General features: G+C 32.9%; 1 protein-coding gene across 1 annotated transcript in view; it reads left to right on the forward strand.

Moving 5' to 3' along the window:
- Glut4EF (Glucose transporter 4 enhancer factor) overlaps window positions 1–15388 on the forward strand; it is a 60554-nt gene that overhangs the window by 17812 nt on the left and 27354 nt on the right. Inside the window, exons 3-4 of the mRNA XM_068773110.1 lie at window positions 9052–9179; window positions 11208–11365. Coding sequence (XP_068629211.1) covers window positions 9052–9179; window positions 11208–11365 — 286 coding nt within the window. The remainder of the gene's footprint in view (window positions 1–9051; window positions 9180–11207; window positions 11366–15388) is intronic.

Here is a 15388-nt window from a genome sequence, read left to right on the forward strand (position 1 = left end):
TAACTTACAACAAACTACTTACTAACAGCAATGCCAATCGTGAAAGAACTACCAGGTTTACTACGTTATAAAGTTAGTAAAAGTAAAATGAAGTAATTATTTCAAATATCCGTCGTTTAAATTATTAAAAACATCTTCATCGCTACTAAAAGAACATTTCAGTCTTTAATAAAAATTCATTGAGCAAGGGTAGTTCAGCAGTAGAGGACTGAGACTTACGATCGTAGTTCACGGGTTTGACAACCGTGATACAATCTCATATAATCCACGCGTCCTCTGCGTATCTTACTACCACAATACGATCTTAAACTTACTTGCTGAGCGTAATGATTATGGTGCATTGCTGAGCGTAATGATATGGACGATGCCTTGCAGTGGGCGGCTATGTGCTGAAAAGACGACAACGAATAAAATTCATACATGAAATATCGAACGCCATGCATAAAATTTGCATTTCATTATGTCAATAAATGATTTAAATGCAAAAATTTTAATTAAATTTAAAATATATGAATAATAAATAACCAAATATTTTGCTAAGACTTCAACTTGAGAATGGTTTCTATAATCCCGTTATTTTTTCCCTTTCCGTTAAGGTTCCGTTGGTTCCTACGAAGAGAAAAAATGGGAAAATTGTCAGGAAAACGGTGAAAATGTCACTTTCCTTTTCCTTTATTAACGAAAAAAGTTGCCTTAATTTGTAAAGATACTACGTAAAGTGATAAGCGATTTATTTGCTTTTTATTGAAATGAGACAGGCCAATACCTAGTGACAAAACAAAGTCTATCGTGGCAGCCAGTATTAATATGTTTTACGTACGTAACTATTAAACTTTAAAAAAGAAAGGATTAAAATCGTATTATTTATTTGGGAAAGTGGTTACGTGTGTTCACGCACGTGCCTTTCACATAATTTATGTCATACGATTCGTTGTCTAGTCTTCACTGATGATTTCCAAATGAAGATTAAAATAGTTTTTGTGTAGTACATCTTAGTAACGTTCATTAGACATAAAAATGTATATAATGGACATGAGAGTACAAATATACATCTTCTCTTTTAAATTTGACATTTATTCGTCATACTTTAAACTAACTATTCAGTTAACCTAAAATTGTTGCTTTATATGAATTGAATCAACCTATATCATACCAGCTTTGTCCCCACTTCATGTGGCCCTCACTGCTATTTTTAGGTATAATTTCATAAAATCCATTCTCGGTAATATTTAACATGCCTGAAATAATATTCTAGCCATATTATATTTCTGTAAGAGCTATAGTTTAATGAACACGCTCTCAACCCCAGTACCCCAGAATTTTGTGAAATTCATTCCAAGCTACACGAATATTCTTTTTGTCAAGTGCAGGTTGTACTTGACAAAAAAATATTTGTAAAATTTTTTCATAAGACTTATAGTTCCAGAGATATAGTGGTGATTGGATAAGTAAGAGGAAATCTCATTTAAATATATACAGATAGATAAAACTCATTATTTTATTTAATGCGTAAAATTACACTATCCAATTTAACTGGGGCCAATTATTACCTTTTTGAATACATGATTTACTTTAAAATTATTTGGCAACATTTTTATTATTTGAAACACATATAGTGCGGTATAGCCCTAACAAGCGCAAACGTAGTCAAGCGCGGGCGAACGTTGCGAAATCAGCACCGAGCGTTAGAAACTGGATGGAAGTGTTACCGCGGAGTACGGGCGTGTCCTTGTCACACTTGCCTACATTCAGCGCGCCTGCCCGCCCCCCGCTGGGCCCCCGCCAGGAACTGACAATGCAACACTGTGAGAGCGATTAGAAAATTCCAATAGATGCTATTTATTATCGTAGATTAATTATTACCCGCTATTAAATACCACTTCAAAGTTAAATCCCTATAAATAAGATTTCAGATGCTTTATGAATAGGCATAATTCAAACTTAAATTGTCTTTATTCAAGTGCACTTTTAAGTAGTCCTATATTTTAAAGTTATAAGAAATAATTTACCACAGATTCGGATTGCTGATCTGCTGGGAAGAGCCGGCTAGAAATTCAACAGCTGCTCTTTTTAAATGAAATTTAATAATGTTTGCTGTTACACATTATAATAAAACTATGTAAATTAATCAACATAGCAATTTCCAAACATTCCGATTACGTAAAAACTCTTGAATGCTATATTAAGATTTATGATATTATACTTTTAAATTTGATGATAAAATAAAATTAAGGTCTAAGATATCTTTTGGAACTTTACTAAACATAGTAAAGTTTCCTATTCTCATTAAATTTCGTGGTTGAAATAATATTACACTGGAACCGGAACAAACCCATTGGCTGTAGCTACGTGCCAATCGTCGGCATTACAGTTTCACTTTGCATCATGACGATGGTGAGAGGTGAGACCTCTACCTCTCGGTCCAAATTTCACAACCGCCGCCGAAACCGACCGACCGCTAGTCTTCGCCAACATTGATTGTTAACTTATTTTTTTACTATCTATTGTAGTTGTCTTTATCTAATTACTAACTAATATAGACAGATAAAGTAATACCTAATACGTAGCTAATTATTTATTTCCAAAATATTAAGTTTGACTAAAAAATTGTAGATTATTTAACTTAAAACATTTTATATCTCAACCTTATTACTAACAAGGAAGAACAAACATAAGATTATAATACATGTATATTAAAGCGACCAATGTAACGTGATTGCAATAAACCTGTTCCCATAAGGCATTGAGAATGTAAGATACTTATTTGCAGCTTGGAAGCAAATAGGTTACGAATAACAAACGTTTTGTAACATTATTTCATACAATTTATTTTATTCAACGATCGAAAGATTCAATGTCGTGATAGAAACACTATTGTTAAATTTACCTTTTTTTGATGTGTAATAAAAAGAATGGCAAATAGTGAATGTAGAAAATTTCGCAATCATGGTACCAAGCTTAGTAAGGTGAAAGTCTAAAAGTATATCTCAGTTTTTTTTTAACAACGACGTCATTGTGACTAATATTTTAAACAGTTCAATAAATATTTATTTTGATTTAAGGGAATATCTTAATGTGACTCTTATATATATTTTCTCAGAAAGTTACGAAATAAATTACAACATTTTAACTGAATACCTATTAATCTTTCATTCAACATATAGACTTGACAATTGATTTCTTATGATGATGCTGACATGCTTAAAAAAATCAACGAAATTCAAAGATGGCGTCGCGTTTGCTTGGTACTTAGCGCGGCCGCCATGACACAGTGACCTAGTTTAAAAATGGAACGACACACTAGAAAAGTGCCGCATACAACGATAGTCGCGGACACTGTTTCGATTTGACAAATTAAATCCATTTACTTTTTACACTTTTAGTGCTAATTTCGGGAAGAGAAAGAATATATTCTATTCCATTTTTTAATTTGCTGTTATATGTATTAATTTCATCATTGTTTCTAATCTGGCATGCTACAACGTCCTCGGCAGATAGCTCAGTCGGCCAGTAGGACGGCAATACCGCCCGCATTTTGATGTCGCAAGACTAACTTGTGCCTACTTATCTGTTCTTCGATTAATATTAAAATCCCAAGAGAAATATCTACATTTTTATGGATACCATTATAGTTTATAGGACTTTTGTACGGATATTAAGTCACCATGAGTAGAACAACGAACAACATTAAGAACAAAAGGCCGTTGTATGGTAATTAGATTTTCAATGTCATGAACAGTTACAACGTATCGAGGGCATAAAATTAGGGCATTCTAATGTAAACAATTAATTCCCTTGGTTAAGCACTTGATTTATTAGCTAGCGATGCCAACTAGATTACAAACGGGCAGGCGGTGGACAGGAATGTTAAAGAATTGTAACTGATGCGATGGTAACTTACATTAGGTATTTCGCGTGCGTTTGCACAACGTGCAAAGAGAATGCGGCGCCAATGGGGGGGAGGCACTTTCACATTGGATACGCGTTTGCTTTCGTTGGAGCTACGACGGCGAAAGACTCGTTATCTCATTTGGCAGGTGTCGGCATGCCGCCTTCACTTAGAGAAAGTGTTACAAAAATGAACGTCTTTAATATTATGCAAAAATAGCGAATTACGTAGTTAGAATATAATAAACCATTCAATGTGTGCAGTTATTCTTAACAAAATGTTCATCATATACGACTCGACTATTACTCACTCGGATTTTCAGAAGTTGTCTTTGCAATGACCTATGTTTGAGTTTGAACACCAATTAGAGGCATAAAAACTTTTGGTTTATATTAGTTATTGTATCCTAACACTGTACAGGTCACCATTGATTAGATAAACTACTTTTGTGATTTGTTACATATAATATAAGCGTAGAGAACAAAATTAAATAGAAATAAAAAAACACTATTTACATCTATTTGAATCAATGTACATTAAAAAAATCTCCGTCCAAAGAAGATAATTTATATAAAACATATTCTGATGTTATTACTACAAAAACAAATATACATATGGATGCCATTACCGGGTCATTACTGAGTGACTTCGTAACGGATGAAACGTTATCGACTCATCATGACAAGACTGATATTTTACAACTGAAATGCCACAGGAAAGTCACCTCAACATACAACTTTGTCCGGACGTCATTGACATTAGATTGATTCTGATAAAAAGTAATTTTCAACGCGGCATGAATTTAATAATATGACGAATGTAAAGTATCTTATCCTTTTTTTTACGCTTTACTAAAAATTTCGACAGTAAAAGAGATTTTAGTTATTTTATATCATACAATATATATACCAATAAAACTTAACTTAAATTAAAACAATATGTAACGCATAACTCTAAAACTAAAAAATATATATTTTATTTACCTTTTTGTAATGCTGTACGCAAAAAAAAAAAAACTGAATTATTTTACTTATAGTAATATAATGTATATTTCTATATTCTGGTTGAAGTAATGCTTCAGTTTGCGAAATGACAAGGCCAACGTGTTTTAACACCTCGTGTCGTAAAGCTGCTGTTGATTTTTATATTTCAGTATTCTCGCTGCACATTGAGTGACATATTTAGCTTATCACTTATTGATTAAATCGTTCCCAGACCTTTGAAATATAAAAGGATGATTTAACGCGAAGTCGAAAGTAACAAAAATCTGAATAATTTCAAACGTGACTGACATCGTGCAGGTCAGGTCACACGTCATTCTCTGAAAATAAATCGACGATTATTCATCGCCCGCGTCACTACGTCCTAATTTTTTCGCATTGTCTGACACAGTCGCATTTTTTTTCTATGCAATTGTACAATAGATATAACTCTAGAAATTATGATCGCCTATACTTACATAATTTTTCCACCTAACGATTAACGGACTGATGGAACAATAACGTTTTTGTCTTGGGATTCATCATTCTGTTTTTTTAATTATATTATTTTTTCATTTAATAATTCAAATTTAATCAGCACATACTTAATAAGTTATCATCATCATGATAATTTTACTACAGGGCATAAGCAACGACTGTATAAGAAAAATAATTATATTGATAATTATTATATAGAAACTAAAAACCCTGCGTATTTTAAAATCTTACTGTTTGCCCTCATTTTGTTTTTACCTTAAAAATGCAAATTTGTAATTAAATAAATAATATAGAATAAGATCAGTTAATGTTTAAGTAAGTACGAGATTTACTAATAAAACTCGTTTACACAGTACGTTTTTTACAGGTCATTTAACAAAAAATAAATCCGGGGTTAAATTTAATTGACTGTAAAGTCAAATTGACGTGGCAAACACCGGCACAAAAGGTGCAAAGGCACGCGCGAGTCGGGGTACCGCTCTAGTCTGATCTCACTTTTGTTATACGCCTTGTAAAAAATACTGCCGAAAAATACTAACTCCCGACCTACATTAACCGTAAGTCGAATGAGTCAATTTCGAACGATTTGATCTATTGTTAGAGTAATAAACTTTGAAACAGACGTCCTTGAACGTTAGCACGAATTAGTTTGTGTGATTTAACTTTAAGCAAGCATAGTAATATAAAGAAAATATATTTTGTCATTGTATTTAATGAAAAAAGAAATGACAAAGCGAAATATACTACTTACTTCCTTATGCATCAAGCGTTCCTGAAAAAATTATTAGCATTATCAACGTCGAGAGTTCTAAACAATGTCGTGCGTATATTCGCGCGGCTGCAAGGTCGTTCCCAATGCTACGTTATACTACGGACTTGGACAAAGCGCGCGATGTACACAGCTGCTACCTGCGCGTATATACGCACGCGTAGCGACTATTCAATGTATAGAATGTGCATTTTTAAAACACCCGACTCTGTTTCGTAGCTATGAATCAGTTCGAAGCGTGAATCTCGGCAATGAAGATCGTAATGCCAAGAATGTTCACATCCGAGAATACCCATTGGCTCGAGCGCTATATATACTCGAGTAACACTTGATTACGTCAACATGTTATAGTAAAATTATGCTAATTTAACGTTTTATCAACTTCTTCATCAAAGTTTCATCATCATCATCATTTTAGCCATAGGACGTCTACATAGCATATAGGCTTCCTTCAAAGGTTTTCGATCGGACTGATTAGTAGCGGCCTCCGTCCAGCGTTTTCTGACAACCTTGAAAAGGTCATCTATTCACCTTGTAGGCAGATGTCCCACGCTGCGCTTGCCGATCGTTGGCCTCTACTCCTGAACCTCAAGTCATACGGCCATCTATTCTGTGCACTTTGTAACTTCCCCACTGTTAGTTCACCTTGCCAATCCACTGGGTTGTGTCGGTCTCTATCGTTCGTCTAAAGATCTCCTCATTCTTATTTGGATCTCTTAAAGAAATCTCTAGCATAGCCCTCTTCATCACTCGTTGCGACTATGCTAAATCAGTAAAAATCTATAATTCTGTAACTACAGATTAAAGGTTACAAATAATTATAAATACTTTAAAACGATTAATATATTAACTATAACTCCATGCACTTTTCGTTCACCTATTAAGCAACACTATTATAAAAACGCAGCAAAGCGTAAAGAGATATTAATACGCAGCAAACATGTTTGTTCATGTCTCACGTCACAATGTAGAAGGTAGATAAACTTCAATAGTTGATTAACCTTGCATTACCTTTCTATTTAAGACCCGTTGACTGCTTTGACACGATATTGTTGTAATGGTAATGACCTGCAATCATGTGTTTCGGGTCGAGGAGTGACCCCGTGCTCGTAAGGTCGCGTCGGCGCGGGGTGAACACACCTTGTATCTGGGCTCTGCATTCGTATTCGGCGATCGATGTGATTTTTTTTATCTACAACAACGCAATATTGCTGGTTTACCTTCATAAAGACGTTCGCACCCAACACTTTTGTTTTCAAACCGGTTTAACAACAAGTAATTACACGTCGCTGTTTAACGGAAATCAAACTATGAACGTTAAGAGTTGTTCATGTACACTGCTTATAAACAAATTCAGTGCGTTTTTTTATCTTTTTAGCCATATAACCTTTATGTTATTCTGATAAAGATGCCGGTGAAATATATAGATTGGGGCGGTTCGTTTGCACCCGACTGGCCGCGTTCGCTTTGAGTCAACGAACGTACGCCGGTACAACGCACCACAACGAAGCGGCCTTTGCCTCCGAGGACGTCTACTATTAACCTTTAGGTCCTTTACACATCCTTTCAATGTTATACCATTGAATTGCATATATGTAATATAATATAAAATAAAAATAGAACCAAAACTAATTACGTAGTTATGATACATTGATTTTAGTTCTTTTGTGAGTCGACAGAAGATAATTCGTATATTAAATTGATTTAAAAAATGTTAATTTATTTACTTATCTAATTGCTGTATATTACATAATTTCTAGACAAATCATAATACAAGCTCCGCAGTGTTAAGTATTTAAGTCATAGAGCCGATTATTATACAGAAATGTCAACTTTTAAAAAAAAAATTTGCGTCTTATGTTATTTAATCGATCGATTTAAGAAATATTGACTATACATTATGAAAAACTCATAATAATCAACATCACTCACGTCTTCGCGACTGATTTATATTATACTAAAGGTTTGAGTAGATGCCATTATCAGGATTCTAAATATAATAATTTTGATTTAAATGAGTGACAAGTAACCATAGAGGTCGACCTCTGAATATTTATGGTGAAGAAATTTTTCAAGCAAACATCAATATTAATCTGTTAATATCTATTAAGACTTGTAATTTTCATAAAAGTATTAACAAAAAAATTGAAAAGGTACTTCGAAATTATATTATATAATCACAATATGTGCAATTATTACCGTACATAAGTTGATATGTATAAATAAATAATTTACTAACTACGAGTCATCAAGCACCCAGGTTATACATGAAATATAAAATTCTAGCAGTTTCTTAAACATTATAGAAATTCATAATATTAAAAGTTTCAAGACAAAATTATTTGCCCATTAATTATGGTAAACTAGGAAAATATTAGTAAACAAAGATGTACACGTATGTCGTGATGGAGTATCGCCGACGACTTATACTCTATTTTGTTTTACATATACGAAATTTGTGTATTTTACACAAATTAAATTTCATTTAATTATTAATAATCTGGATCCTGGTTTCTTCCAATAGTTTTTCCAAAAGTCTTTTCGGAAATATATAGCGGTGGCCTATGCTCAGCAGTAGACATCCTATTACTGAACTGATGGTGATGATGATTGATAATAGTGATTGGCACAGACAATGCAACTTGTTATAAAATGTAACAATTTCAGGAATTTCTATTACAGGCATCATCAACCTTGTCATATTAGCCGATAGACGCCCACTATAAGACATAGGCATCCTAAAATCGCCAACCTGACTGGACGTTCACTGCCCGCATACAGCGACTTCCCGCGACCTTTACTGTATCGTTGTTGCACCTAGTGGGGCATGTCTACATGACAGGAATGAAGCATTTTGTTTATTAAGAATTCTATTGTAATGGTTACTATATTTATACGGGTGTACTTGTGTACAGATCCCGTAAACGTGGACCGAGCAGTTCCTGCGACTTGGGATACGGCGAGCGTGACGACCAGATGAACGAGTGTAACGCAGCTTTAGTTCTCATGTCGCTTAGCTGTTCACCCAACTCCCCGCGACCAAGTAAGTTCATTGAATCATAAACGACCAAACCTGCATTGCGACAATAGTTAGAGCAAACGTCATCATTAAAATTGAAATTATATCATTTACTAGTAAAATGTCATAAATTAAGAAATATGACGATTGATAATTGTAGTTCAGTGAAGATACTCCGCTTTGAGAGAAGTTTATATTGATGTATGCAAGTTAATAATTTACGAAAAAAGAAAAAAAAATTTTACGCATGATTATATTTCAAGCAATTTTTTTCGTTATCCTTAGTTTACATGCATCAATCCGCAATACGCTAGAAAAACAGTTAACGATCTTTGGAATGCAAACAAGGAATACTTATCTAGAATCAGTGATCTACATTCATATGCGCTTTTGTGATACTAATTTATGTTAAACTAAGACTTTCATGATTTTAAACTTATTTCTTAATGTCACAGCATTATTTAGATTAACCGAAATTCAACAGTAACGTCATTTTGTTATACCACGAGACTTGTAAACGGTTGGATTTTTGTGTAAAATCTACAAAAGGTTGATAACGTCTAGACAGCAGTCTAGACACCGTCTAGACAGGTATTCGATGTAACTTTGCTCTCATATTATGAGCTCCGACCTAATGCGATCCACTTATTTGGGTACAGGAGCAGGGAGAACAATTCAGCAATTTTTAAATCTAGACTTCAATTTTATTCAATTTGTATCAACAATTGTTGCGCACGATGCAATTCACTTATGTATTCCGATTAGGTGATAACCTTTTCTACTATTCGTGTACTACAACCGTAATTACATTATAACAATAAAAACGATCTATAGATGAAATATGTTTGAAGAATTCATATAATTTGAGTTGATTTCTGTCTGATAAGACAGCGAAATTGATTTATATAGCAACATTATTTCGTTTTCCTTTTCATTTCACATACACATAAACTTATAACATACTTTTTGCATTTAATTCAACACTGTTTTAATTGTATTTTTTATTTCTTACAATAGTAATAACAAAATAAAATAATAATGGTAACAAAAAGGTACTGGCGGGGAGAAATATAAATGGATACAGAATTAATTTCAAATATGACCAAAAAACACATACGTATATCTTTAGAGAAACTTATAACACTATTCATTCGTATGTATATAATAAAGAAAATAATACTAATGTGAGCTATTTCACTCTTTTATATTTCAAACAACTATCAAGGAGAAATATACCGCTTGATAAAACCAGGAAAATGTGACCACTATTTTTTAAAATTTTGAGGTTATGAAAAATGTTATTGATAAATTACGAAAAAAATATTTTTAATTAATTGAAATATGAAATTGGCTAATAGCTGAGTGTATTATAAAAAAGCAAAGTAGACACGCCCCTTCTAACGTCACTAATTGTAAAAGTTTACGATTCATCTTCAGTTGTATAGCGCGTGCGCGTATCTATTAAGAAAATAGCTGGTCTTGAGTGAAAGTGACCTACCATATACCCGTTAAGATATTAATTTCTGTTTTATTTTTTTATGGAAATGTTGATAGACCATCGATGTTTAAAGTAAATAAATTTAATCATTTTAAAAATAAAGTGTACCACAAAAAATCAGTTTTTCAGATAAATCACAGAACTATCTTACATTGTAATTGAATATTTCTCATAAATAAAATGTCGTTAACGATATTTTTGCCAGATATATTATCCAAATAAAATGTGAATGATTTTAATTCATTTATGTAATGTATCTTTTATAGCGAAGAGAAATGCAAAAAAATATTCGTAACAAAAATAATATCCGGTTGTTTGTAGTTTTTTTTTAAAAAAAAAAAAACATGATTTAAATTTTGTAAAATTGTTAAACTGTTACTCGATAAGCTATTTTACTTTCGATTCGAAGGTGTCCTCGGAAGCCGAATGACAACTCTAAGGTATTAGCCTATTACTAGTAAATAGATGATACATGATATTTTTTCTTAATAATCCATGCTTTAAACCGATATGGAACGATCTGGAGATGGAACTAATAAGTGTTACTCTAACAGGTGCATGGGGCGGCCGTTCGTCCGTATCGCCAGGAGCCAGTAGTAGCTCAGGTTCTTCATGGCGTTCCGGCACACCTTCTCCACCACCAGTTTCCTCGTCATTCAGCGATGAAGGTATCGCTATGGACTACGAAGAACTACACCCTCGCAAGAAAAGGGTATGTATCAATCGATTATAATGTATTAATTTACATGTTTAGGGCAAATCTTCTTAAGTCTTCGTCACAAATTCCGTGTACGCTAACCACGAGTTCAATAAAATTATAATATCACCAATTATTAATAATTTAATATTTCGAATAAATATAGTAATATAATGTATGTCGGATAAAAGTTCGAATTGTGAACAGCGCCAATTGTGACTATTTATTTTGTGTGTATTAGTGTTAATTATTCTTTTATCTTTCGTTATTAGAATGAACGTAAAGTATTTTCCGACATTAAAGAACAAAGAGTATTAATACCTAGACATGAACGTTATTACGCAACTGCAACAATGCAGCAGTGCCTTCATTCTCTTGTAGTGTTATTTATAGAGAACTTTAAAAGAGCAAACACTAATATATATCAGTATATATATATATATATATATATATATATATACTCTTGAGAAATAAAATTTATTAAAGATATTTCTTTCGCCGAAGAGAGGTTAGATATAAGAACGAATTTTATGAAATTACAGTCAACAAAAAGACAGTGCGGGCCACGCGAATCGAGTGAGAAACACCAACTTTTTAATAAACTTCCAAAAACACTAATATATGGCACTATGTGTGTAAATGTCCTTCAAATTTTGAAGCGATAAAAAGAAGATAAAAACGTTTACAAAAAAGTATATCCGGACAATTATGACTACAAGAATTGATGATATGCTTTTAAAAGAATATCTTTCACGTAATTTTTTCTTTGCTTCTCATGTTGACGAGGTTTACCTGTTATAATAAAGGTATAAGGTATAATAAAGGTACGCTTCTGTTACAAACGAATTAAAACAACTATTTATTTTTTGATAAATATATAATAGAAATAACAAGTTAATGAGAAAAGTTAAGATTGTAATTTTAACTTTTCTCATTAAACATAATTAATAAAAATCGTGTGCCTTTGTGACTGAATATTAGTACCTCAGTGATTTTACTACAGTAGTTCTTTATTCGATTTCTTGCACAAAGAGGATTTTTGAGTTATTCATTCACATACTCAGGAAAAGCTATGACAACTTGGAAAAACTCGTGGTGCCTGGAAGGGTAGACAGCCCCATGCCGTGGGCCGGTAAGGTCCGAAGCACACGTGATACCACAATAACCGAAGCAATTAACACCACCGAAGATGAGTGATGATGGAGTAACGTAGTTCACCTCTTTCCAAAGAGGCTCACGCTCCTTGTTGTGCGGAAAACGACGCAAGGGCGAGGAGAATTCCAATTGTACCGAAGAAAAACATTTTGTGAAAAATTGAGGGAGGAGTTAAACTTACCGTCACTAATATTACATAGGCATCACGTTGAACGTGTCCAAGCACCGTGCCAACACTTATTTCAATTAGACCGTGACTTGAATCGGGCTCGCTTTCAGATTATAGAGTTTCTGTAAAATTTACGCTAAAATGAATTATTTATAACATACACAGTTAAAACGCGTGGTGTTGAAACGGTTTCTTTAACTATTCATTAATTTAAACTGTTAGCTATTCCGGGACTAATAAAATTGCGAGACTAATACTTACTAATTCCAGATATGTTTAAAAATATCAAACTTTTACGAAAATTGTTTCATACCGGACTTCACTTAATAAATGTATTCAATACTAAAAAAATACACATAAATTAAAAAAATTGTGATGCACAATCGTCCATTTGTATAAGCTTTACAAAGAGCTTCTTTAGAATCGTTTTCTGACAAATTATTACTATAAAACCTATGTTCATATATTTTATATAATTGTTAGCAACTGAATAAAATAAAATAAATTTGATGGTTTTTAAAAAAACGCTTATTGAATTTTATTGAACCTTGACTGAGACTTATAAGATTAAAGTTATTGTTTCCAACCATGCATCGTCAATTGCAGTCTATTCGCTGAGCAGCTGGCATACCTCTTGTGTACAATCATAAATGCTTTACAATGATTAATGGAGATGACTCAATCTGCAAACTGCAGCACCATTATACTACGCTATCTGACATTTAACAAATCCTGTTGTGTCATAGCCTTTAGATATTGTACAAGCTAAATAGCGCTAACGTTATGTTGGAGGCGAGCTGTGTACGCCACTTTCACCAGCAAACCACCTGTTCTCTATTGCTGAAGGCCATTATATCACAACTGGGTAGCCATGCAATTCCAATTCCTAGTTTCGCAAACTCAGCTAGATGTTGAAGCGATTTATGAATATGATTATGCAGATGCAGAATATTGTGTAATGCTAACATAATTACAAACATCATGATTAATGAACATGTTTAATTTAGTTGGAGAAATAAATAATTTTGTGTTGTAAACGTAATACTTTTAATTGTATTTTGTTAATAAAGGATATATAGATCAAAAGGTTTCTCTAAATTGTACCACATATGCAACAAAAAAAACATAACTGAGCCTAATAACAATTTGATAATGAGATATATAGCGGAAAAGACGAAACGGCACGGGCGACGTGCCCTGTCGGATAAAAGAATCATAGGCCTCAACAGAGCCAAAAGCAAATGGGGTTTCAAATTCAATACTAAAAATTGGTCTAGAAGTTCTGAAAGCGTAACAGGATTTCTCTCTTTAGTTTTTATTACATATCGGTCACAGAATTTCCATAAAGAAGAAATAAAGGTCATCAATAAAACTCTTTTGAGATACGCAAACTTAAAATTTATTAAAATAAATTTCTTTATGGTCACATATTGTGTACTGTCTTATAAAAGCCAGCTAGGCTAACAGCGCCCAACACCAATCGAATATAGCCTTGCTGATAATATCATTTGAAGTGCTCCAGTGCCCACAACAAAAATTAATCCTTACCATGGACTCAGCATTACTATTTATTTTTCTGTTCACGGTTATACCAATGCGGTCACGGTGCATAAATTATTGGTAATTCTTGTTTTTTGTTTTATGTCAATATTTAAACTATACTCTAGCTACCTTATTTTAGATAGCACGTGTAAACAATATCATTCGCTAGAAAAACCGCTTCTGTACAGAACAGCGGGAGACTCGAGAAAAACATATTATTTGTACGTGTAATAATTTACAAACACGTGCTCAGTTCAGTGTGTCGCACAATGTCAAGGCGCAAAACCGCGGCCGCTCGCTTATGCAACTCTATTGTAAAATTGTCGTAAAAACGTTTATGAGGCAAGCTGCACTAGCTCGACGCACCAACTATCGCGTTACGCGTACTATCGACCAGCAAATGCAATTAAATATATCGATAATGACGCTTATCACGCGCGTTACACACGCATGACAACAGCTACATTTTATTTTTTATTTTATTGATTATAAAAACTGACAACGAATAATTATTAACACGTTAATAGCGTTAGCCTTCTAATTTAATTTTTTTTATGCAAAAGCAGTCCACTCTACTTAAAACATCACAAATTCATTATATAGATAATATTACAAGTAAGATATATATAAGAGATAAAAATTATTATACGTGTGTTTATTTTATGTGTGATTATTATTATTGTATTGCGTGTTTCATGCAACGATTTTAAATAAATTTATTATTTAGTTTAACTCATAAAAATCACGGTTACAATATAGCTATTTCAATTTTCTTTCATTTTTATTTTCATCTCATAAATTCACTAAAATAACTTTCTGATATTGATATGGAAACAGAAATTTTAAACAAACGTCTGACTATTCTCCCGAATGTCGTAAATCAAACTATGCGGCTCGGGCAAGCGCCACGTGAAACAATAAAATCGTAATGTGTAACCTTGATAGAATGAAGTCACATCTCAAATAAGTGTTTGTTTAAAACGAACTTCTACACTAAACTAATGACCTATATAATATGTATTACACAAACACATATTTAAATCATTAGTTAAGTTTGTTCCAGATCACCTTACAATAGTTAAAAGTCGATGTTCAATTGTTCATCTGAGTGAATTAAAGCTTCTTTGCAAGCCCGAAGAAACGAAAATGCTTATAAAAACATGTTTCTAGTT

This window comes from Battus philenor, unplaced genomic scaffold (assembly GCF_028537555.1).
Source record: "Battus philenor isolate CCGP_79_NKW_IND1 unplaced genomic scaffold, ilBatPhil1.0.hap1 SCAF_5, whole genome shotgun sequence".
Lineage (NCBI taxonomy): Eukaryota > Metazoa > Arthropoda > Insecta > Lepidoptera > Papilionidae > Battus > Battus philenor.